The following is a 23,970-nucleotide window of genomic DNA, read 5'->3' as shown; positions in this document are numbered from 1 at the left end:
TCTCTTTATAAATCTGAGGGAGCGTGAACACGGAGGTGAAGCCGCAAAATGAAGCAGGATCCCCCCACCCCACCCCACACACACGCGCACTCTCTCTCTCACACACACACACACACACGCACACACACACACAGGCGTCTTTTCCTTGATTCTCACAGCTACCTGATGGTGTCCTCCGTGGTGGGCTTCTACAGCCTGCGGCTCTTTGAAGGCCTCACACCGAGGAAGGACGACACCACCATGACAACGGTAAGGGCAGGTAGGCCCGCGGTGCCCGCTGCCCCCCCCTCCTCCTCCCTCCTCCTTTGTTTCTCCTTCTCCCTCTCCCCCCCCTTCTTCACACAGAGCGGCTCTGACGTCTGTCGTCCTGAGTAAAGTGGGCTCTGAATGGCTCGTTTGATCTGACCAATATTTGTTTGCGTGTTGCGTAAGCGCGAGCCGGGAGATCTTGGTGCGGCCTGTAAGGGCGGGAAAAGGATGTTTTCTGTTTGGCCATTCATTTGTTAATGGGCTGAGACCATGGCGCTTGTTAACTAGCCGTGACCATTCAGTGAAAGGGCCTGTCCACAAAGGAAAGAACCTGGTAATGAGCAACTTCAGAAGGACTAATTGCACAATCTGTGGAATCTATTTACACTGAAGTGTGTGTGTGTGTGTGTGTGTGTGTGTGTGTGTTTTCTTTGTTATCATTATCACCCATGTAGGCACTACATCCACAGAGATGGATAGATTTTAGATATAAATGAATTATTTTTAAATTAAGTTAGTGAATTTTTTTTCTGTCAGTACATTGGACCTGTATGTTCTTTAATTCAGCATTTTACAGTGTTTAATGATAATGACAAGTGCTGTTCGTTAGTCTTGCTCCTGAGGGCTCATTGTTAGCATGGTGTATAACAGAAAATGTAATGGCTAAGCCTAATTAATGTTTGTATGTATTCAGACCTTGTTTTTCTCCTCTCTGTTAGATCATTGGATGTTGCGTGTCGATCCTTGTGCTCAGTTCAGCTTTGCCAGTCATGTCCAGAACCCTGGGTAAGCATTTCTTTGCTTGTCTTTCAGAATCATTCAGAATCAGAGCCATTCTTGAAAATTAAAGTATAATGCATATGAAAAATCAAGCCAAAATACTTAAATCATTTATTGCTCAATGTTTTTTTTTAGCAGAGGTTTAGTCAGAGGTTGAGCATTACTGCACACCAGTAAGTAAGAATTAGTTAAAGTCTGTTGGTTTGCTTTGTTTATTTTTCTTTTCAGACTTTCATGCTGGAATGTCTGAAAGCCGATTGTTTTGCATGCAAAACTAGCATGCCCAGTGTCTACGGTCCTGTGGCCCTTTGTCCCAGGAGTCTGTATGGCCCGGTGTATGTGGGAGAAATGTGACTTTACAGTGTGCCGCACCATGAAATCTGATTGGGCACTGCAAATTCAAGAGCATGAATATTCATATATTGGGTGTTGCAGCAATAAAAGCCTTGTGACAGAGAGTAGAAAGGAAAGGCGGTGGTTATGCTCAGTGTATTGGAGCTAACTGACCAGGCTAACCAGCTAGCCCCGAATTTTCCGGATGTATCATGCATCAGTCACCTTTGGCTAGTGTGTGCCCAGACTGGGGTGTGGCTGCAGTGCCCTTCCCAGGCACGCCCAGTGTGGTCGCGAGGCTCAGCTTTCATACCGTCTGACAGCGTTTCCTTGCCTAATTTGGCAGATTTACTGCTCGTTGTGTCTAGGTTTGCTTGAAATACTATTTGTTGCCTGGAGACATAAGCTCTGCCCAATATAGGTGCCAAATATGTTCGAAACGCGTGTGCATTTCTCCAGCATTCGCTCCTCCTCAACATGGCTGATCCTGTACATGCGCAATATGGCCCTCACCTTTTTTTTTTTTTTTTTTTTTAATGCCGATTGGTTAGTCGACATTCACTGATTCAGCACACATTCAACACACTTCATCAGCCTATGTGTCTGAAGGAATGCTCAATGTGCCCAACCAATGAGCTTGGAAACCACATGGTTGCCCTACTAGTTCTGCATCTCTTGCCTTGAAACCTACCGGAAGTTTATTAGTCATATGCTCTGAAATGCTACAATAAAAAACATAGAACATGTAATGATGATCACAGGCATTTGTCAAACAGTGCTGCTTAATGTTTGTGGTTGGGGAATATGTGATGCAGTTAGTTATTTATGGCATCCAACGCAACTAGGGTATCACGCTTTTAACATGTACTCTGCTTTAGGTTTGATAAGCAGATGTCATTTTCACATCGCGTAGTTAAAAGTATGTATGTTTGAAGTCAGCTTTGTAGGCAGTCTAAAATTCTGCACTGAAGGTTCACCGTCGTACTTTGCACAATTGCAACCAAACAGGCCCAAGCCTGAAATCTCGGGTCTGATAGGAGCTTTATCTGTACAATGCAAACGCAAGCGGCGAGCTGTCTCTCCAGCAAGCTGAGTGTGACGGCTGAAAGGCAACCGCAGGACTCAGCTGTTAATGTTAACAAGTGGGATTCTTTAATAGTTTACCATAGAGATTTGAGAGAGAATGAGGGGAAAATGACAGGATGGCACCGTCCACAATGACGGCTAATAAATGCGAGAGCGGACGCAGCTGTTTAAATAGTTTTTGAGCGGCGCGCAGAGGAACACGGTGAGTCACAAGGGGCTTTACAGAATATCAACATGCGTGGCCTCCCAGGTTCTGCCTGCTGACACTGAATAGATGAAAAAGGATAAATACATTAAACAAGATTCACCGCATGTGAAAGGCCGTCTGCAGGAACGTCAGTGTTTTTAAGTGTGATGGGAAAGGTAAACTGTGGAGTGTTACTGCTTGGCCTTTGTACAGAGAATTAACTTGTCACAGTGTACACTGGAGATTTTTTCTCTCTCTCAGTCAAAAGGATATTGGAAAGAATTCCAGGCAAATAGCAGTGGGGGAGGTGTGTGTGTGGGGTGGCTGTTCAGTCCTCATCTCGAAGTAAACTAGTGAATCGATCTTTGTCAAAATGAAAATGAAGTTGCTGTTTTTTTGGGGGTTTTTTTTCTTTTTTCGGGGGGGCGGTTTGTTTTCTCACCCTTAACCCAAGCAAGTTCGGTTAAGGGTGAAACTGAAGGTTTATTTTTGGAAAAGCGTCCAGTGTAGCCTGGATTTGAATCTCCCAGAAGTCAGTCAGGTGTCAGATTTGAACCTGTCGGTCATTATACAGACCTTTAAGGTTTACGAGAGCCATTTTGGTTTTGTGTAAACCAGTCTTGGTCAAATGCCTTGTAAAAGAAAGCCACCAGGAGAATTGCGCCTTTGGTTATTATTGGCATGCTGAACATGGTCAAATGATAAAATCCGATGTACAGAGTTTAATAGTGATGTAATAATCTGATAATTACTTTATCACTCCTTGGGGAAAGGCTAAATTCATAAATTGCAAAACGGGCCTATAAAAAAGAGAAGTCGTACCAAGGATGGGTTTAAAAGCACCTTGTTAAAATCCATTACGGAGGCCCTTTCGTGGAGTGGCCCCGCTCTGTGTTCGTCCTCCAAAGCCAGGTGGGTAACGATGGCATCTCTGAAATGCTGTCACAAACACTTTTTCGGTGATCCCGTTATCGCCATTTTCTTGAAGCCCACTGAGATCAAAACCTTTCGATCAGAAATTCATTTGGCGGAGAGACTGTTGTAAGGTAATCCTGCGGTATTGATTGAATCCTCCGCCTTTGCACAAGCAATTTTGCTAAAGGCCTGCGATGCAGCCGTAATGTTCGGGGCGGCTATAAATATGTATTTTTATAGATTGACGAATCGATTAAGTAATTTGATGATGGCACCATGGTTTTGGAATCGTGGTCCAATGACTGGTGGAAATTTATTTTCTCAAAAGTGAGACCAACAGGTGCTTGGCCTGTTTTAAACACGAATGGAGGTCCAAATGAGAGAACCGATTATTATTATTATTTCTTTTTTTGAGGCATCGGTGTATTTCAGTTGTTATTTTCCCCAACTTATTTCGATATTTATTCAGCTTGCTGTGTAGTGTTCATACTGCTGGTCTCTGTGTCTTTTAGCTTGCTGTTGTACCTCTAGTAATGTTGTTACTAACCTACAATTACAAGTCGAGCACAAGAATCAAGACTCAACTCAAGAATTGTCAGCTGAAAAAAAAGTACAACTAAGGAAACCAGTACCACTATTGCCCCAAGCCTGCCTGCAGTCCGGTCCAAGCTTTGGCATGTTTCTCTCTGTACCATGCTGATGCATTCCCAGGCCTCCTGGAAGACCTGGGTGAAGCATGTTGCTTGATTAATGGTTTATGGCTCTTTGTAACTGGTCGGTTGAGCTTTTTCACCATGTGGAAGAACATACTGACTCAAGGGCAGAGAATACCAGTCACTCATGATGATTTGGAGATCACGGCTTGTGTTATTTATTGTTATTATTAATTATGTCGTGACTATTTCAGCTCCAGGTAGGCTGCAGGGCATGTAGTACAGCGTTTGTGACAGTGGGGCTGAAGTATCGGGCCCATTCCAGGGCCGGTTACTCAGACTGGAGTGTAGAAACAGCCCAGGATAAATAAATAGGAAACAATAGGGTGTTGATGGCTCTGCAGGCAGTGTGTGATCCTCTGTGACAGATGGTTTTAAATTGAAAACCCGGCGAGTCTCGCTAAGTCACAGCATGGAGGCCGTGGCCTGCTCAAAGGAGCACGCATTTCAAAACCTTTTTCCATCTCTGTCAGCGGGGCTCCTTGTTCGGGAGTGCAGGGGTCTTCTCGCAGCGGATTGCCGCGGAGAAAATTCACGCATTCCACATCTCCACCTCACTCTGCTGCAAACGGCTCTTTCTGCTAACAAAACCGGAGAAACCCACGCACGTCTTCCACCTTTTGACTGCCTTTCTGCCATGTAATAAAATGTGAAATAGCCTTTTGGCGGCCGGCTTAATAAGGTGGTTGGCGAAAAGGGAAATGCTCCGGTTTGTGTACACAGGGAAGTCGAGCATTTTGCGCAAGTTGAGATGAGACATTTGTGCTTTCGGGGCGTGTAGAAGCAGTCTCTGCGAGCATTTCGAAAATGCTGTGAATAAGGGTGCGTGTATGCAGGGTGGGGTGGGGGGGAGGTAGGTTGCGATGTTGGTTTGATTAATCCGAAGCTGGGCACGACTTCCTGGCCAGTGCGAAAGACAGTGACGGATCGACCGCCATCTCCAGGCAAGCCGCTCGGCACAAGCTGCTGCATTGTGGCCCGAAACCTGCAAGATTGTGCCTGCTTATTGTTTGAGTTTGAAATATGCACTGGAGAAGTTGACTCAGGTGTACGCAGCTGACTGGGATCCCATTGAGGCTCGCGGTGTTTAAGGCGTGGCCGCAGAATTTTCCCCCAGTTCGCATGCCAGCCGAAACCACGTGACCCGCTCCATTATGTCGGAGCTTTTCTGTGAGAGAACGTGATTAAGTGGAGCAAAGGCAAGGGGAAAAAGGGCCAAAACCAGGCACTCGCATTCTGACTGCGGCGTTGTTATTGTTCGCGTGACTCGAGTGGATAAAGTAACTGACGAGTATCCGATTGGCAATAATGATGGTGCTTTTTCTGATCGAGCTGTGAGGTCAGGATGTATGTTCTTCTCCCGGACCACTCTGTACCCTTTCTCCATGTGCTAATCTGCTCGCTAACTTTGGTCAGATGCAGGCTTTAAGGAAGAGGAGTGAGGCTGAAGGAACAGACAAGCTCTGCGGTGGCTCCCTTGTCTCCCCTGCTTGTATTGATGATGAAGTGTTTTGCTTGTAAATACTTTGCTCCTTTGGAAGAGGGAGACGGTTCGGGCGGAAGCAGCAGCTGTGTCTAAGCTCCCTTTGTTGGGTGCCAGTCTGCATTCCCGTATGCTTGTTTTTAAATCCCCCCAATTTGACAGGATTCCCAAGAACATTTGAACTAGTAGAAAGGTGTGTCCAGTCCCCACAACTTGTTCAGGGAAAAACAAGAGGTTTTGCTACAAGTAAAGGCTATATTTGCCATGGCATCTGGCCAATTAAAAACAAGTGAGGCGGAGGCACCTGAATGTTGGGTTCATGCCTGTACTCACTAGTGCACCGAGACATTTGCGTAAAGATGGGCCTGTTGCAGAACATTACTAGGTTATTATTTTCACATCATACTGTCATGAATTTGTGCCAGTGCAACATTTCATGATGAGGTACCTAATGGGTCGAATTCAAGATATTTGGATTTCCAAGTGATTTTTAGAAGCATTTAATATGAAATCGAAAAAATGCATTACAGTTAGTGGTTTCCATTCATAACCATTATTTTTCCTTTACTTTTCCACAGGAATTACCAGGTTCGATCTTCTTGGAGACTTTGGGAGATTTAACTGGTTGGGAAACTTCTACATCGTCCTGTCTTACAACCTGCTCTTCGCGGTGGTGACAACGCTGTGTCTGGTGCGAAAGTTCACCTCGGCAGTTAGGGAAGCGCTCCTGAAAGCTTTAGGTAAGGCTCTGCGCGTCTCAGTCCGGGCGTATAATTTAATTTTTATTGCCTGCACTCAGTGGGCTCAGTGTGGCAGCCGTTCAGGACATGGGGACGGTGTATTAATTAACCAAACGTCAGGGTGCGACTGAGAATTCACCGCACCGCACCGCACCGGGGCTCTGCCAGGGAGCTGGGTCATGCTGTCTGCTGTGATATCGACGCGGTTGCTGCGGAGAGATAGTGTTGATTCCTGTCAGACTCGGACCCGGAGTGACAAAAAGTGAATGAAATTGCGGTGAGCCGACGGTGCCTTGGACCGACGTGTGACAGGGAGAAATGAGCTCGGCAGCCTGTTCTGACAGGTCCGCCGTGCCTGATGTAGCCACGGCTCCGGAAAACGTCAGAGGGAGCCAGCGATCCGCACCCCCGCAGCCCAGGTTAAATGAAGGTTTAAATGAGATTTCCCCCTTATCTCTCCTCGCCCAGGTCTGGATAAATTGCACCTTTCAAACAGCCCCACGGACCCGGAGACAGCCAAGCTCTCGGCGAACGGGCACCAGAAATCCCTGTGAGGAGCCGACGCGCCCGGTGATCGGCGGCGGGAGACGGGGGAGCGACGCGGCGGCCATCGCTTTCCATCCCCCTCCTCCCCTCCTGTCTGGAGCAGGCCGAAGCCTGCAAGCCGTTACTGCGTCCGCCGCCACCGTCTACAGCCGCCCCGAGCTTTGCTCTGAGTCCTTTCCACTCAGAATGCATCCCAACCGAGCGCAGGTCGTCCTGCAGACCGCGTTGAACACTTCCTGTTTGTTACCGGGCGGTTTGTTTACGGAAGCAGGTTGGAAGTTCTGGGATTGGAGTTTGAAGAGGAGCTTCTCGAACACACCTCTCTCCACATTCGCGCTTTTTTTTGTCAGATGGCAGTTGGTGGCAGTTTGTTGTTCTCAGTCCTTTGGCCCGTCTGATGTAGTTTTGTTCTTTGTTACCGTTTTTGTCCTCCGTTTCTTGACTATCACACACTTCACCTTCCAGTTACTAAGCGACACCCAACTGCAGAACTTCTTTGCTCTTTGTGTGATTTTTTGTCAATCGAAAGAACTTCATGGTGTTACCCTGAAAACGTGTAAATAGTTTATGTACATTTTACGAAAAAAACAAAAAAAACAAAAAAACTTTTACTCTTATGCATAGTTACCGCACACATCTTTTCTTAATGTTTGTTCGCAGTGGTGGAGAGCATCAGTGGCATAACGATAGAATATAAAAACATACCTAAGAGATGACATGGCTGACATAAAACTGACTGCAGTTTTGTGGTAGAACCCATCACACACCACATAGAGATTTTCCTCTGTGTGTGTGTGTGACATGAGGAAATTAACCTGGTGGTATCAGCTTGGCTAATCCATGCCTTCAGATTGGTATCCTGTCCTATCTGAGCATGTGCAGTGACAGCTAGGCACGATGTTAATGTGAAGCTTTGCGCTATTTTAGGGATGGTCTCTTGGACCGGGATTAAAGTTGGGAATAGATTAAGAGAATTTTCGTGTTCAGAGCTGCCTTCTCACTCTGGAAATTTTCTAAATGCAATGCCTTATTTGAAAACCATAAAATGTGTACAGGTATATAATGGCTTTTTTTTTTTTTGGTAAAAAAAAAAGTAAAGAAAAAAAAGGACTGAAATTGCCTTTTTTTTCTTTCTTTTTTTTAAAGCGAAAGACACTGATGTCAAATAAATCTAGGTCTTAATCTTCCAGTCGACGCTGAACATAACCCCTCACTGCTACAGGGCCACCACAAACATCCAGAACAAAGCGTACAAAACTAAACTAAATATTGGAAATTTTGGACGAAAAGACACAAGTGGAACATCAGTCATATTTACCGAAAATGGCGCTAACTTTAGAGAAGGGCATCCACATTTGCTAGTCTTCATCCCTCTCTGTTTCTGTCTTTTCTTTTCTTTTTTACCCCCCGTTTTGGCAAAGTTGGGTCTCCATTAGAGGCTGCTTGCGCGTAGCTGCTGGTCTTGTTAAAGGCAGTGTGGCGCAGGGCTGGCCTGCAGAATTGATGGTGTTGCTCTGACAGCAGGCAGCAATGAGGCATTGAGAGCTATTCTAGGCAGAACCCTGGTTGGCACAACTGTAATACTGATTAATGCCTCAGAGTCCTAATCAGGTGACTGGAAAGCCACTTGTTTAAGGGAAAAGAGATTTTCTCCTACTGGAAAAGGAGTTGATGCATGTGTACATGTGTGTGCGTGTGTTTTGTTTTTGAAAGCGTTTATTTTTTATTTTTTATTAAATGCTTATATTTTTGCACAGCAGCAGAGCTGAACATTTTGGGGAAAAAAAGAGCCATAGATAATTAGCCGATCTTCCAAACTGAAAAAAAAAAAAAAAAGGTCTTGACTGATGTTCTGGATCGGGGTCAGGGGTCAGCCGGTTGCTGAGGATTTCTAAATGCTCTTACACAGCCTCAGATAAATGCATTGTTAGTGTATGGAATATTCAACTTGATATAGTTAGTTATAATAATTTGAGTTTAATAAGTTGAGTTTATCAGTTGGTGCTCACAACTCAAAGGACCCTTTACTGGCATGATCTCATGATAAATTAGTCCACATAGCCTAGCCCATATTCTTTATTGACTGAACTCTAAACGTTGACAAGATGTCTTTATCTACACTGAATACTGCTAGAATACCCATACCAAGAGTACCATTGCAGCTATTTTTGGTGGTAGACACAAAGGTCTCTCCAAAGACCAATTGGGCAGTTTAAGGCCAAGTGTGGACCTATGCTACAACATGTACCCTGCAGTTCTTAACAATCAATTTAAAATTCATTAAGCTCAGTTCTACTTTCAGACGAGTTAAATGAGTGTGCGTAGTAATAATTATTATATATAGTTATTTATGTTTGTTGTCCATTAGATTTAAATTGGTTTGCTGTACCTTGGCTAGCTTGGGGCTCTTTTTGTCAGTAAGTGACATGGTTGTATAGTCCCAAGTTAGTCTTAGTTTCTGCAGTGCAACATTATTTTAAACTGTCAATTTCAACAGGTAGAAGCCAGATCGTTCACGAGGATCTCTCACTCTGCTCTCTCTATGCTTTCTCTCCTCTCCTCTCCTCTGCTCTCTCCTCCCTCTCTCTCTCACAAATGGTAGAAATGACCCTCCCTGTACATGATAAATCACAAATTGGTAGTATTTGTGGTAACTGTGAAACATTTTCTGGGTTACTGTTTCATGGTAAAAGGTCATGGGTTACAGTTTATTTACCTAAGGGGGAAAGCACCTCTGAAAAAGAACATGATTGGAGAACCCTTTTCCAGCCCAATAATCTAAGCTGTCTTCTGGAACATCTTTTCATACCACTGAACATGTTGTATTTTCGTCTACTCTGTATAAATGTTTGTTTGGTTACAAAGATGTGAAGTGCCCTGGAAAAAAGTCCCGAGAGACATATTGTTCATCGTACAAATTGAGACTATAAAAAGAAAATGCAGCTAAAAGGTTATTCTAATCCTGAACATTATAATAGCACGTTCAGCGCAGTACTGTAAGTACCAGAGGATACATTTGTGCAGTGGTATTTAGACAGTAATTCTGTTGATTTCTTTCTCTCTTTTTTTTTTTTTAAGTCAAGATTTCTTTTCTGCGTGACTTTCACATAACATTGAAACTATGAAGATACTAAGAGGCCAATGTGATCCTGTAAATTGATTCATCTTGGTCTTTATTACCAACTATATTACCAGGTATATTGCCAAAGGTTCTCTGCACTCATTAAAGCTCTGCGTTTTCAGACATTCCCATACACTCTGGAGAGAGAGACAGATGAGGACAGTCACCCCAATTCAGTTCCTCATTATAGCCATCAGACATGACCATTGAAGCTAATTTAAATGAAAAACCAAAAGATTTTTTGTTTAAATTTGCCTGATGGAAAATAGATTTTAACTGAATAGTAGAAAGACAGTAATTTGACCCCGGCTGTACGTTTCTGAAACTCCCGATGAAGATGGTTTACTTCGGACGGAGTAAACAATATAAAAACAACTTCAGTAACCTCCGGTGAATAATTCTCAACTGTACATGATATTCTGTGTGTATATATATATATATATATATATATATATATATATACACATTTATTTAGGTTTTTCATACTCTAGTGCTTTTTGTATCATTGAGGCGTTAATTGTTGGCTCTGTTGTACTTGGCCTATTTTGAGTGTCCATTGTAGATAAGCCTGTACAATTCTCTACTACTGAGATTGTCTTTATTTCTCAGAATTCACCTCTATATGCCTTATAAGGACGGTTTCACAGACATTTAATTCTGAACTTCCCTGTTTTGTGTGCGTATGCGTGTGCATGCATGTGTGCGTGTTTGTGTGGATGTGTGCGCTTGTTTTTAATGACAGATTCACTGTGAGACCCTCTCGTGACAAATAAAAAAAAAAACAAATGTGACGATATGAATGAAAATTTCGACTATTGGCACTGGCTGGTGAATACTGAGGGAATATGTTCCTTGCAAATTGCCGTTACTTGCTTTCAATATTTTCTGTATTTTACCTAATTCTATTATGGGACAAAAGGCGAACGTAACAAAGGGGCACATGAGAGATTTTGACTGAATCCTAATATGTGCTTTTTGATGAGCTAGCAGTAATATTTGCTTTGAGTAGTTTGCTTTTGGTTGACACATGCCTTTTCTTTTAAAGTTACTGATTACACTTTTACACTTTGTTACCCAAACTGCTACTGAGGTCTGCTTTTTTTTTTTTTAGGCACCATATCCAAACTTGTCTTCTTTTTAAAAAGTGAATTGCCTAAACAAGAATTGTAATGTGAAAGAGAAAATCTGAAAATATCACGCTGAATGTGAAAGCATGAAAGCTAGTCATTTTGACTCTTGGGTGGGTTCTCAATTTATGTGGTGCATTATTTGGTGGTTTGTATCATATGAACATGACAATATTTGAGGGAATTAAAAAATATATGCAATCAGTTGTATTTCCTGTTTAATGTTTGTACAAGAAGCTTTTTGTATGGAACCATTTGATGTAAAAGGAAGATGCCAGTCACACTTATCCAGTAAGGGATCTGAAGAGGTGGGGGAGGTTTGCGTTGTTGCACCCATATATCACGGGCGTATTTTGGAAGCCTCACATATGTTTTTACCATCCATAACAGTGGGAAATGTTAGAATTGACATTACGTGTTTTGACCCAGTGTCCTTTACCCACCGTCAGTGTTTTTGCGTCATGCTCCGTAGCTATTTTGCAGTTGTGATTTCAGTGTCGTCTCCCATACCTTGTGGTTTCTCAATGTGGCAAAGCAATACTGTGAAAGTAAAGCGTCGACCAAAACGTTCATTCCGTGGCTTGAGAAAACGGCCACTCAGTGCTTCCCTGGATGGAGATGTCTCTGTTAAATGTCACTCTGACCTCTCACGCACCTGCTCGGCTCATTGTGATTGGAGGGGATTTGACCCGGTAACGGCCAGATATGCATGGTAACGGCCAGCCGCATGCGGTAACCACGGATACCGCACATAGCCAGCCGTTACTGTGCGTAACGGACAGACGCAAGCCGTTACGGCAGATGCACGGGGTAATGGGCAACAGCCTCCCAAAGTACACGGACAGTCACACTCGCAGTTTCTTTACGTTTACCTCTGTGACTGGACAGAGTCAGGGGCTGTTCTGTGCTGATGAACAGATTTGGTTGCCTTACAGTATTTCTCGTTCATTGTAGTTTAGAGGTCAGAGGAACAGCTTGTGAAACAGAGCAGCTGTCGTCGTCCGTTTTTTTGCATGTTGTTTTGCAACGTACGTGAATGTATTTTTTATGATACTCATTTCCCAGTTGCAATGTGTGTTTTGTTTTTTGTTGGTTTTTTTTGTTGTTGTTTTGGAAAAAATTAATGTTGAAACGCTTGTATTAGTTTACGTTGTGTATTTTCAGTTTACAATAAAGTTTGTGACTTGTGACAGTGTGCAGACGTGAGGGTGCTTTCACACTTTCCTGTTCATTGGCACTTCCAGCAATATTAAGACCTGGTCCTGAAATCTTCAGCCTTTTTCCCCCACTCAGCATACCATTCAACTGTCTTCCCCGAGTTTCCATAAGGCTTATCTTCGCTGTTTTTCGGGAGTGGTTCAACAGCACATTTAAGCTGACAATAACACATTCAATATGCATAATAAAATCACCTACGTGGCAATGGCCCACTCTGACTCTGAGCAAAAGCTTTTCCTGCTCTTCTGAACTCTGTACACACTGGGCACGGTTGACGATGGTGTCGTGCGCTCCTTCATCTCAGAAACGGACCGATAGATCGGAGATTTATAGTTGTGTCCACATCTCTGGAAAGAGGGACTGTTTGCTGTGCGGCTGTGTATTCCCACAGTCCTGCGGCTATGAGACACAGCTATGGTAACCTTCAGGAAGCTGGCCTGGCACAGACTCAGTGAATGAGACGGCTGTTGCCAGACACAAGAATGCGGCCAGGGGTATGATCCGTTTCCTGCGAAGCGATCGTGTGTGATGAGAGGTCATCAAATAAACCTGAGCATTGCTACACCTCAGATCTGCCTCAGCGTACCTGCACTGTGCACAACATGGTGCTGGAGAGAGGGGCAGTACAGAAAAATACATTAGAATTATTTATTAAAGTCATAAATTCATAATTTGTCTGTTTGCACATGAATCAAGAAACATTTATGTGAAGCTATCAAGTAATACCACATCTTACAAATGTGTCAGCATTAAATCATTTCCATAGTCTGGGAATGTAACAGTATATTTTTTATCAGGATAATATGACGTATATACACACGGTACTTGCATACTTCAGTCCACTCCTATTAAGCACGCAATTATTCCAGTCAAGTCCAGTGCTCCTGACATCATCAGGAGTCGACAGCAGTCGGCTTTGAGGTCCACTAAAACACATTCCCTGAGCGAGACAGAAAAGGTGAGGTACAAAGTCACCAATCCTCACATCAGGCTCAGATGCTGCTGCAGTAGGGAGCACGTTCCTCACACAGTGGTGCTGGAGTCAGACGAGCCTCTTGTGGTAGAGGGACCTGCACACGGGCTGCCCCTCAGAGAGCGTGAGCCGCAGTGCCTCACACAGTGCTGCTGGGTAGAGTCAGACGAGCCTCTTGTGGTAGAGGGACCTGCAGAGCGGGCACACGGGCCTCCTCTCCAGGCAGAAGGTCTCGAAGGCCTCCAGGCAGCAGCGGTGGAAGAGGTGGGAGCAGGAGAGCAGGAGCACACCCCTGCGCCCCCCCGCCTCCGTACGGCCCGTCCCCAGGCACAGGGGGGCCAGGCAGATGGGACAGTCCCGGGCCTCCTGTCTGGCAGCCTGGAACGCACCGGAGAAGGGGCGTGACTGTTCGGGTCCGCCTGCTTTCCACGTCAACAACAACACGCCACGCAGGTGACTTAGGAAATAACGCTGGGACGTTTAATTGGTCATTTCTCACAGCTTTCTCAGCACCCAACCCGATTTCACTCCTATGCATGTCAACCTTGTTTGACCCGACGGATTTATGCTTGTTTAAACGTTGTATTTAATACTTGCGTCGTTAAGGGCAGATGTCTACAGTGCAATTAATCCCTGGAGCACAGGCAGGTTCCTCACTCGGAAAACAAGTCGACTCGTTTGACGCTTAAATGTTTGATCATGAGGCCTGTACCGTGTACACTGTTTGCCCTCATGAGAGCGGTGTTTGGTAAACAACCCGCAGTGCTGTGTCTACCAAGCCAAGGTTAAGCAGCTCCTGCCCTGTCAATGACCTTTCCGAATCAGATAATGGAGGGCACTTTTTCCTATTGTGGATGATGCTATTCTGGCAGGGTGAAAAGACCAGCCTGTTTGAATGGGGCTGTAGGAACCTAACAACCTCTTTCTGGAGTAGGGCTCACGTGATGAAAATGGACCTTGGCCTATCCTTACAACTACAATGGGGAATATTTCACATTCATAAAAAAAAAATAATAAAATGTGTTTGGTGTCCCAAGGAAAGGTGTTGACAATATTCTGAATGGCAAAACTACCATTTGAGCTCTAACAGAATTTGTGTAGCTGAGAGGAAGTCTCTTATTTTGACAGTGTTGGATGTCAGTGCCAAGCCGTGTGCTCTGCCTGCAGAAAGGTACCTTCTCTTGAATTTTGTCCCAGTCCTCTTCCTTTGTCTCTGAAACGCGCTGTTCTTCAAACTGACAGAGCGCACTTCTGCTCCAGGCAAGTTCACAATCAATGGCGCTGAGAAACTCCTCCACGTCGGTGTCACAGGAGCGGACCAGGCTGTCACTCAGCTCCTGAAACTGATGGTAAGAAATGCTTTATTCAAACAACACGGCCCGTTTCAGGTGGGAAAGATAACGCAGAGTTTAAATCTTTCGTTTTAGACGTTATCAGCAGGGTGGACATTTACCACCCTCTCCATTGGAGAGCCATTAGAAATGCTTTATCTTGAAAGGGTTTGGGGTATAAACGAGCATCCCAGCTGCCTTAAGCTGTATCGGAACGGGCAAATAATTCAATACCCGTGGAAGAGCGCATGTGATCCAGTTGACCGACACTTGCTCATGTCACATTGACATCACGAGAGCTTTATTGCCGCGTTTTATCGCTAATTAAACAACCGTTAACAATTAAAGTAATGTTTTATGGCCAACTTCTCCAGGAAAAGGCAAACAAAAACTGCCCAGGTGAACTTTGTCCACCTCGAGGGGAACGTTTCAAAGCAATCCGTCTTGGTGTCAGCAAATGCCTCCTAATGTGTTGACTTATGGTAGGACCTGAAGAACAAAATGAAAAGCTTGGTATTTACCAGGTATCAATGAATCGGTTGATAAGCTTTTTCCAGTCTTCGGCTGGTTTAATATCCTCGTAGCCCTGCTGCCTGGTGCCACTGCCAGTTAGCAGCAGAATGACAGACTGTTTGCCATCTCTGTGCGACAAAGCAAGCGCTCGGGCTGAGCAAACCTCAGCGCCGCTGTTCGGCTCGGGTTAAATTTAAATTAAAACTGCCGGAGAGGTCACATGGGAAAAGGGCCACAATCCCTTTCACAAACGCGCCCGGCCATTTCCTCAAATAACTGTCAATATGACGGGCCCCGAGCGAGGAGGGGCCAGGCCGCGGGATGGGACGGGATTTAATTGGCGCCATAAATAGCTTCGCCACAATAATGCGACAGGCGCAAGCAAAGTTTATAGCTACAGATCAAAGCGATGAAGGACCCACGCCCTTCACCCTCCGCACACATTATCCCGCCATTTTGAGTCTGGCCTGGGTGGCGCGCGGAGAGGACTCGCAGGGGAAAGGGGAAACACACAGTGCCCTCGACGCGCTGTCCGAAAACGCCCTCGACAGATCCTCCCACGCCTCGTTTTTCGCCTCCGAGGTTCAGATTTAATATGATCGTAAAAGCCACAATGGGGGAAAGTGCCACTAACCCAAAACTGTACTGAGCGCTACGGGATTTCTGCTGAAGCAACTCTGAGGACGCCTCTAACTCATCGGCGGCCTGCTATGTCAGGGTTTTGCATTACCATGGACTCGCTGACCTTAAGCTAAATTGACACTTGGCACACAGACGAGAAGCCGGGAGCCGGACAGCGTATAAACCCTCTCGGTGTGTTTTGCTGACTCGAGCTGGTGCACAGTGCAGAGCAGTGTCTGAGAGCTCTGCTCTGGGACCCCCCCCCCCCCCCCCCCCCACCCCCAGGACAGACATGCTGTAGGAGACGGTGTGTTTGTCTCACTAGAGGGCAATCTTCCCCTCCGCATGCTGCTGTGTCAGAGGCCACTGTCCCACAGGGGCTGCCGGTCACACAGAGAGCAGGGGACGAGGATCCACTGAGTCCGTGAACGCCTTCAGCCAGCCCTCGGCTTTCTGTCCACGTACTTTACCCTGAAGGGGAAAACCTAAGCCACGGGCAACTTCTTTTGGCCAATTTTCATCACTCGCTCAGCTTCATAGAAAATGAATGGACTTCCGGCAACTGGTCCACCAAATCGCTCACTGTGCTAAGAGGACTATAGCCCTATGCTCAGTTCAGAAACTCACTTAAGAAACTGCCTGCCCATGTAAAAAAATAGTATGCTGAAGTATACCTGATGTATACGATTTACACTTCATAATACTTAAACTTTATATGAAGTATGCTTAGAATAACAAGAAGACTAGATCCCCATGCTCAGCCATCGTACTCAGCACAACCATCATGCTCAGTTCTATGCATTCACCCCACCATTTCTTGAAATTGCCCCTTTACAACAGCGGCACAAATGAACAAAATCATATTATTAATTTGATAAGTTATTGCCCAGATAACATAAATCACGAAATGGATCAAAGTGAAATACATGCAGTATATAAACGTTTTTTATTTTATTTTAGCAAGACCAGACCCACTGTATTATTTGGCCTAAATCATACTTTTTTTTTACCGCGTTCTTCCATTTGTCCTTCCCCTTTGGGCTTTTCCCCGGTGTATAAAGCAGGAAAAGCAGCTGAGAACGGGCGTTTGTGCCGAGACGCACAGCCGTTAAAACCAAAGTCATTTTAGAGGAGGCTCAGCAAACACGCGGTGGGAGCCGTTCTTTGTGCCGGGGCTGGAATGTACAATCTGTTTGACCAAAACACACATTCCTTAATTAGGTTACACACAGCGCGGGGTTCACACGGCTTCAAAGGCCCTGCGCAGATCGATGGGGTCCCCGGGCCCCTGCGCGGAGCCCACCTCCGCCGCCTCGTTAGGACTGATATATTTACCGCTGACGGTCCGCCCTGGCCCCCGCGCCGCAGAATGAACCGGGAGCAGCTCATTGGAATACAGTTAGAGGAGGGCTCTCTCAATGCCTCTCGCAAAAGGCCTCCAGAATGTGCCCTGTTAACCAATTCAGTCAATTGACAAGAAAGAGAACGCCTGGTTGTTGTGCTTGATTTTTAAGAGGCAGGAGGAGGGAATGACCTTTTTTTTTGGTGAGGCACCGCATTGTTAAGAGCGGCACTGTTTTCTGATTGACACGTTTTTTGAAATATGTGGTCAGTGCTTTATGATTTTACTGCAGTGACAGCCAATAGGAACTGCATTCATCTACACAAACAATTGTACAACTTTCAGAATAGAATGATGCTCTAATAATTTGAAATCTCCCATAATGACCCAATATTTTTCTGGAATATAGATATTTACGTACTTACAGCAGAACGAAAGCACTAAAATACTGAACAATTCTGAGGAAGCCAAAAATTACACCCAAAATAATTTGAAAGAAACAAAGCTAGAACTGTACCATGCTCATTTCTTCCAGGAGCAGAGTACAGATGCTTAATATGACACACACCACATATTTAAGATGACATGTACAGTACCTTTTGTTCAAAGAATTTTCTTCTTAATCCTTTGTCCTTAGGAGGTACGGTTTTCCTTACTTCCCCATACCACTTCCGAACCACATAGCCCCGCCAACATGCTTGAATTCTGTGATAAAATCATTTTTCAAAATAAAAGAAGAGAGAATTATTTCAGTTGGAAGAATTTTAACCTATCAGAGTTATTTCAAATTTCGAGTATTGGGCATTTCTCCACTGGAGCACGGCCACTGGCGACAGGGCAAACCATGCAGAGCAACTGCCTAAACTCAACTCTTTAACTTAAACTAGAGCTTTTGAGTTCTCCAGCCATGACACCATGCCTGTGGTCCTCAGGGTGGGCTAGCAGCGCGCTACCTGACTGCATACGTCTCCCTGCTGCTACAGTATGTAACCAAGGCGCTAACAGTGGGCTAGCAGCGCGCTACCTGACTGCACACGTTCCCCTGCTACTACAGTATGTAACCGAGGCGCTAACAGTGGGCTAGCAGCATGCTACCTGACTGCACATGTCTCCCTGCTGCTACAGTATGTAACCGAGGCGCTAACAGTGGGCTAGCAGCGCGCTACCTGACTGCACACGTCTCCCTGCTGCTACAGTATGTAACCGAGGCGCTAACAGTGGGCTAGCAGCGCGCTACCTGACTGCGCTCTTCTCCCTGTAGAGCCGAGCCCCGTCGTGAATCACTCTGGTCTGGTACTGCTCCTTCCTGCACATGGGGCAGCACTTCCTCCCCGAGAACCTCTCAAACGCCTGCAAACAGACCTGTGCGACAGAATCAACGGCTGAAAACTTACCTTACTTATCCCGACAGAAAGAAAAGGTTCTTGCCTCTTGTAGCAGAGGTTTCACTGTCGTAGAAGATATGGTTATTGCGATTAAGACCAGAGACTTGTGTCCTTTACAGGGGACAGAAATGAATGTTGGGTCTTAGGAGGATATAAGACAGCACCACAGATGTCTGTTTGACTGGCTCCGTGACTCACCCTGTGGAAGACGTGGGAGCAGGACAGCAGGACCTGGACAGGACGGGGAAGGATACGGGCGTGAGAAAGCACTACGCATTAAATTCCACTGCTTGTCCCAATATGTCTCAACACTGAAAAACAAAGCTGCACCCTGCGTGGCAATTTCACCAAAACATGAACACGTCTGTCTGCAGCGAGGGGCGAGAAGGCCTGCTCTCGCCCTGCACGGTTCACAGCCTCTACCCTCAGCCATCACAGTCTCAACAGTGCATGATTTCCTAAGAAAACCATTTCATTACCCAAAAACCAAACCGTGAGTGACGACAACCACACATCTAAACACACTGCTACATCACCGTCAACCTAACCGCACCCCCTCCGTCCCAAGTCCTTCCTCTACCCCTCCACTAAAAGATAAATAAATAAATAAATAAACAGAGACACAAACACAGACATTGCTAAAACAAGCCAGCGTTTCGTGTTTAAAGATCACGGTGTATCTGCAGGAGCCAGGCATCCCGGTGAGTGAGTATTGGCATTGGATGTGTTTGTCTGAAGTGTTTCCCCTCGCCATGGGAGAGCCGCGCGGACGGCGCGAGGGGCGTTTTCTCCGAGGCGCTGGGACTCAGCGGGCTCCAGCTGAGGGAGGTGAGACTCGGGCAGCGGCCTTCTCCGGTCTACCTGCTCGCCATTGTTTTGCGGTCGTATGCGCGGCTGGCGTGGCGAGCGGGGAAAGGAGCTGCATCGATTTCCCATTGTTTTTGGCAAGGCCGTGTCTTCCATCACCAATGAAAAGGGCACCCCACAGTGCACAATCTATATCCAGGACCGAGACAAGCCATTAGTCTGGGGACAAAATGGCCGCCACTGCCAACACAGCCAAGACCCACCGGCAGAACAGTCCACGTCCAGGCCTAATTACTGAGCACTGAACAATTTCAACTTCAACGGAGCAGCTTAATTAACTCTTCTCAAATGTAAAAAATGAACAAAGTTACATTATTCTGGAGCTAGGTTCTATCCTGGAGATGGGCTATGACTGTACAGTAGATAACGCAAAGGTGCAAGTCATTTCAATACGTAGAGATTCCAAATGCAGCTTGTTTGTGATTCAGTTCTTTGCACTTTAAACCAATATTTAGATGTGCTTCTATGGCAACAGTGTTGTGTGACGCCATCATTTCTGTCCTGGTTTTCGTGCCGGGACTGGAATTTTAAAAGGGAACCAAAAAGGTGTGAAGACCGAGTGACCCTCACCATTGTCGCTTCAGAGCTGAGTAACGCGTGAGTCAAAAGGAGTGCCAATGAGCCCTGCACAGGGTCTGCACAGGTCAGCGCTCACACGAACCGGCGCGGTCCCAAGGGCTCGGAAAAGTACAGCAGCCGTCAAAACACAACAATACGTCAGGATCTACGCAGGGTGTACCTGAGGCTGCAGCCGGAACTCCTCCCTGCAGATGGCACAAGGCTGGCTGGAGTCCCCTTGGTCCACAGACCTCCACTTCACCCTGCTCCACTCGTCCACTGTCAGTGGTGCTGGCGGGGCATCAGCCAATCCAAGTTTCTGAGCTGCAGTCACAGAAAACACAACAGCGACAATAACAATGCTGTGACCGAAATAGCTGGACTGACAGCCAATGGGATTACATTTGCTCACCCTAGCAATCACTATCCAACCGCCTTTAAAGAGAGGTTTTTTCGGAATGCTTTTTTAGAAAATTCGATGTCATTGCTTTCAGTTACCAGTAGTGACAGTTACATCAGTTAAGAACATTCTTATCCTATATTTGTGATCTTACACCTCACAATTCATGAAACTGCTTACTGTACCCAGTGTCATTGGCGGGGGGCAGGGATCGAGGACGTATTCTTTCTCTTCTGGCCCATCGTCCCGGTGGTGCCCTCTCTGTCCAACGGTGTTACCTGCAGATGGTTTTCGGGGTTTTTGTTTCCTTTGTGAGCTCTTGTGTCTCTCTGGCAGAGGATCACACAGAGATAGATTGCGTGATATGTGGTCTTGCAAAGCAACTGCAGTAATGGCAAATTTACTGTGGCTTCCTTTTGACCGTGTACGCTGTAGAGACACGAGAAGAGACGAAACAAATCACTAGACTAGATGTCCCTTATCTATTGTAGCGCTCGCACTGTTCTAAATAGTGAGCAGCGGCATCGTGATAGCGTTTTTAGTAACATTCGTAGAGATTCCGTAGATATGTGACCTTTCAACGAGCTGTCAACTGTAAAGTCTTTGCAGAGAAACAAATCGTTGCCTGGTAGCTAAGTTACTGAATTTTCATACTTCACAGGTGCATCCACAGATTAAGGCTATTTTGTTTATCTGAATACTGAATTATCTATTTAACTCACACATTAAATTGTGACAAGTTATTTCCGTGATGTATATAACTATCTATAGACTAACGTTACTAAAGTTTTGCTCACAAACATAGCTAACTACAGTTAGTTCGCTCTACTAAGTTACTAATGCAGCCTTGGGATGAACTTGTACTCTGCCTACCATAAAGCTAAGTAGCAATAGCTTATATTGATGGACAGATATGTTAACTTCAGTTTGTTGTTAACTAACGTTAGCTTGACTAGCTACCTTAGCAAACATGTATCTTGACTCTAACGTTACCTAAAATAAGGCAAGGCAGCAAACTGGAACAGCTAACATAAACATATCTAGCTAGCAAGCTAGCATTAAAACCAAAACATTTTTTAAAAATATCTAACGACTTGATATATTACTGAACTCAAATTCAGAAATTATATTATTCACTCAATTGGTCGCTAGTTATAAGGGTGAATGAACATTTTATGCAGCAACAGTTGAAGATTTCAAGAAATGAACTGAGCAGCAAAGGAAAAGAGAGAAAACAAACCTGCATTGTGTCCTGTCAAGGAAGTGTTTACATAGTTGCTAAGCGACGGAGTTCCTCCAGAGTCCAGACAACGTGCTCTAAAGATGTCCTTCCCAGGTCCCAAGATTGAGGAGTGAAAAGACAGAAAGGCGATCAAAAGAAAGTGTTTGAAAAGAAGAGAACTGGAGAGAAAGGGAAAACCTAATATATGGGAACACAATGAAAACTCTAAATTTCCTAATTAATGTGTACTATGTGTTTGCATCATTATTATCCAGTTCAAATGGGTCTCTTCTCTCCTCTTAACACCTTACAATAGCAATTGTGACAATAGAAAGAGAAATAGCCTACTCTGAAAAGAAGAAACATATTTGCACTTTGCACTATTTTGAAAAGTCCATTGCAATATGTTTTCTTGCATATAATAGACTGGAACATTAATGCATCTCCACTGGGGGAAAGAAAAATAAATGTGTATGTGTGTGTGTGTGTGCATGTGTATGTGTGTGTGTGTGTGTGTGTGTGTGTTTGCATGTGTGCATGCATGCAAGAGACAGTCATAGAGAGAGGGAAAGGGAGAGAATGAGAGAGAGAGTACTGCATAGGCCACCATATTGCTAATGGCTCTGGTAACTAAATAACTCACCCTGTCCTGATAGAGTTACTTCCATCAGAGGTCAGAGCTAAAGGAGCAAATGTAGGCCACGAAATAAGCCTCCAATTTAGCTGTAGCTTGAAGTGGTCTGTGGGCGATGCTGCTTTCTGCACACATCACTGGTTCCTGTGCAAGCAATCGGGTGATACCCAGATACTTGACAAGCACCGTCACATGCTCAATTGATTCTGTAATTGTCCGACCTTAAGGCTGCCAGGTGTCCACATTTATTACTGATTTATGATGATTAATGATCACATGGTGGGAGTTCTCCTTCCATGAAGTGTGTCGTTTTTGTCAGGCTCGTTAGAAACTGCATGTAATTTACAAACTGTAAGTCAAGGAAACACTTAAGAGGCAGAGGAGTGTTGCGAAGTATAAAAGCACCTCACACTCCACCTGTGCTCTGACAAGGTCATGAACAGAGAGGCTGGTTGCAAAAGTATTCATGCGCATCTGTTCCTGTTTTTAATGACTTCTCACTGTGACATTACAACAAGAGGGTTTGGTCGAAACCAAATGTGAATTGTTTTAAAATGAGCTGTGGCTACTTCTCTGAATAGTATTTATGCCTGCATACTATTTTTTTTTATAATTTCCTGCTGTGGTTAACGGATGCAAAATCTCGAAATGAAAGAGCGACCATATGACAAGTAATGAAAGAAAGTAATGTTGACACAAATTAAGCTATAACAGTTGTTAAATGCTTATTAACATGTTGAAATGAGGGTTTCCAAGAAAATTGGATGCATATATAATTGTAAAGGTATGTGTATGCAGAAGCTTTGTGTGTGTGTGTGTGTGTGTGTGTGTGTTTGTGTATTGGTGTGTGTGTGTGTGTTTGGGGGGGGGGCGGGGGGTGTTGGGTGTTACTGTGATGCCCAAGGGAGATGTTACCTCTGAGATAGCAGTTTTCACTTTTATGCCGAGTTTAGCTATTGATTATGCAAAGGCAAGTAGCACTGTCCCCTATTTTGGTAATTAATTACAGGGTCAGACTGTATTTATTACTGTCTGCTCTCAGTTGAGGTGTCCATGGGCAGCAGCAAGGTTATCCCAGAAGTCTGTCTGTCAGGCTGCCTGGTCTGAGATGTGAACAACATTCCAGAAATGTTGTTAATTGCCCTGAGACAAGGGGAATGGTGCTGTGGGAGATGTTAGTAGACATTATAAATGTGTGATGAATGAAGATGCACATCTGCTCGGCTCAGATGGCAGCTAATCGTTAGGATCCATAAAAAAAGAAAGATCTTGTCTGGCTCACTGTGATAAAATTAATTAAAAGGACATTCTGTGTCATGTTCTTACTGATAATCACTGGAACAAATTACATGACATAATTAGGCCCTCCTTCCTCTATTTTATTGGGCTCCAGTGCATTGTAGTGCATCCTTGATGTAAAGATATATTCTTTTCCAGTCCGATTTAATCACAATGACTTCAAATAACATCTTGTATGATCAAGATGAAGCAACATTTTTACTGTACTGTAAATGAGTGTAGTGTAGTCCAGTGTTGCTCATGAATTTAATGTATATATATCTATATAATCTATATATATATATATATATATATATACTTAAAACATGTTTGAAGAAGAGAGGAGAT

The 23,970-nt window shown here is 44.8% G+C and overlaps 2 protein-coding genes across 4 annotated transcripts in view; one reads left to right on the top strand and one right to left on the bottom strand.

The window, feature by feature from the left end:
- lmbr1 (limb development membrane protein 1) overlaps positions 1–12,470 on the top strand; it is a 47,994-nt gene extending 35,524 nt beyond the window's left edge. Inside the window, exons 14-17 of one of the 2 annotated variants that reach the window (XR_009708511.1) lie at positions 159–259; positions 969–1,035; positions 6,325–6,486; positions 6,955–12,470. Coding sequence is in view for 1 of the 2 variants with exons in the window: in XM_061238126.1 (XP_061094110.1) it covers positions 159–249; positions 969–1,035; positions 6,325–6,486; positions 6,955–7,040 (406 nt within the window). In the remaining variant the exon portion in view is untranslated. The remainder of the gene's footprint in view (positions 1–158; positions 260–968; positions 1,036–6,324; positions 6,487–6,954) is intronic. The other variant, XM_061238126.1, reaches the window with a different exon arrangement.
- A 719-nt stretch (positions 12,471–13,189) lies between these two features.
- Positions 13,190–22,483, bottom strand: rnf32 (ring finger protein 32). 2 transcript variants are annotated; one of them, XM_061240692.1, is made up of 9 exons: positions 22,354–22,483; positions 21,729–21,816; positions 20,674–20,917; positions 20,270–20,412; positions 18,862–18,894; positions 18,516–18,640; positions 17,875–17,983; positions 14,647–14,814; positions 13,190–13,849 (listed from the first exon to the last, which is right to left on the bottom strand). In XM_061240692.1, the coding sequence occupies exons 2-9, from the start codon at positions 21,732–21,734 to the stop codon at positions 13,634–13,636; spliced, it is 1,044 nt and encodes a 347-aa protein (XP_061096676.1). In that variant the 5' UTR covers positions 21,735–21,816; positions 22,354–22,483; the 3' UTR covers positions 13,190–13,633. The 2 variants fall into 2 exon arrangements, with proteins under 2 accessions (XP_061096676.1, XP_061096677.1); XM_061240693.1 differs by having other exon boundaries at positions 21,729–21,805; positions 22,354–22,482.
- Positions 22,484–23,970: the final 1,487 nt, after the last annotated feature.

This window comes from Conger conger, chromosome 4 (assembly GCF_963514075.1).
Source record: "Conger conger chromosome 4, fConCon1.1, whole genome shotgun sequence".
Lineage (NCBI taxonomy): Eukaryota > Metazoa > Chordata > Actinopteri > Anguilliformes > Congridae > Conger > Conger conger.
This window is presented reverse-complemented; position numbering and strand designations above follow the sequence as displayed.

What these genes read in the sequence shown, in the direction of transcription:
- rnf32 (XM_061240692.1), bottom strand. An exon ending in AGTTCCGGCTGCAGCCTCAG is followed by an intron (nt 18,895 to 20,269) that starts GTACACCCTGCG and finishes CGTCCTGTCCAG; the next exon opens with GTCCTGCTGTCCTGCTCCCA. An exon ending in GGGACAAAATTCAAGAGAAG is followed by an intron (nt 13,850 to 14,646) that starts GTACCTTTCTGC and finishes GGTGCGTTCCAG; the next exon opens with GCTGCCAGACAGGAGGCCCG.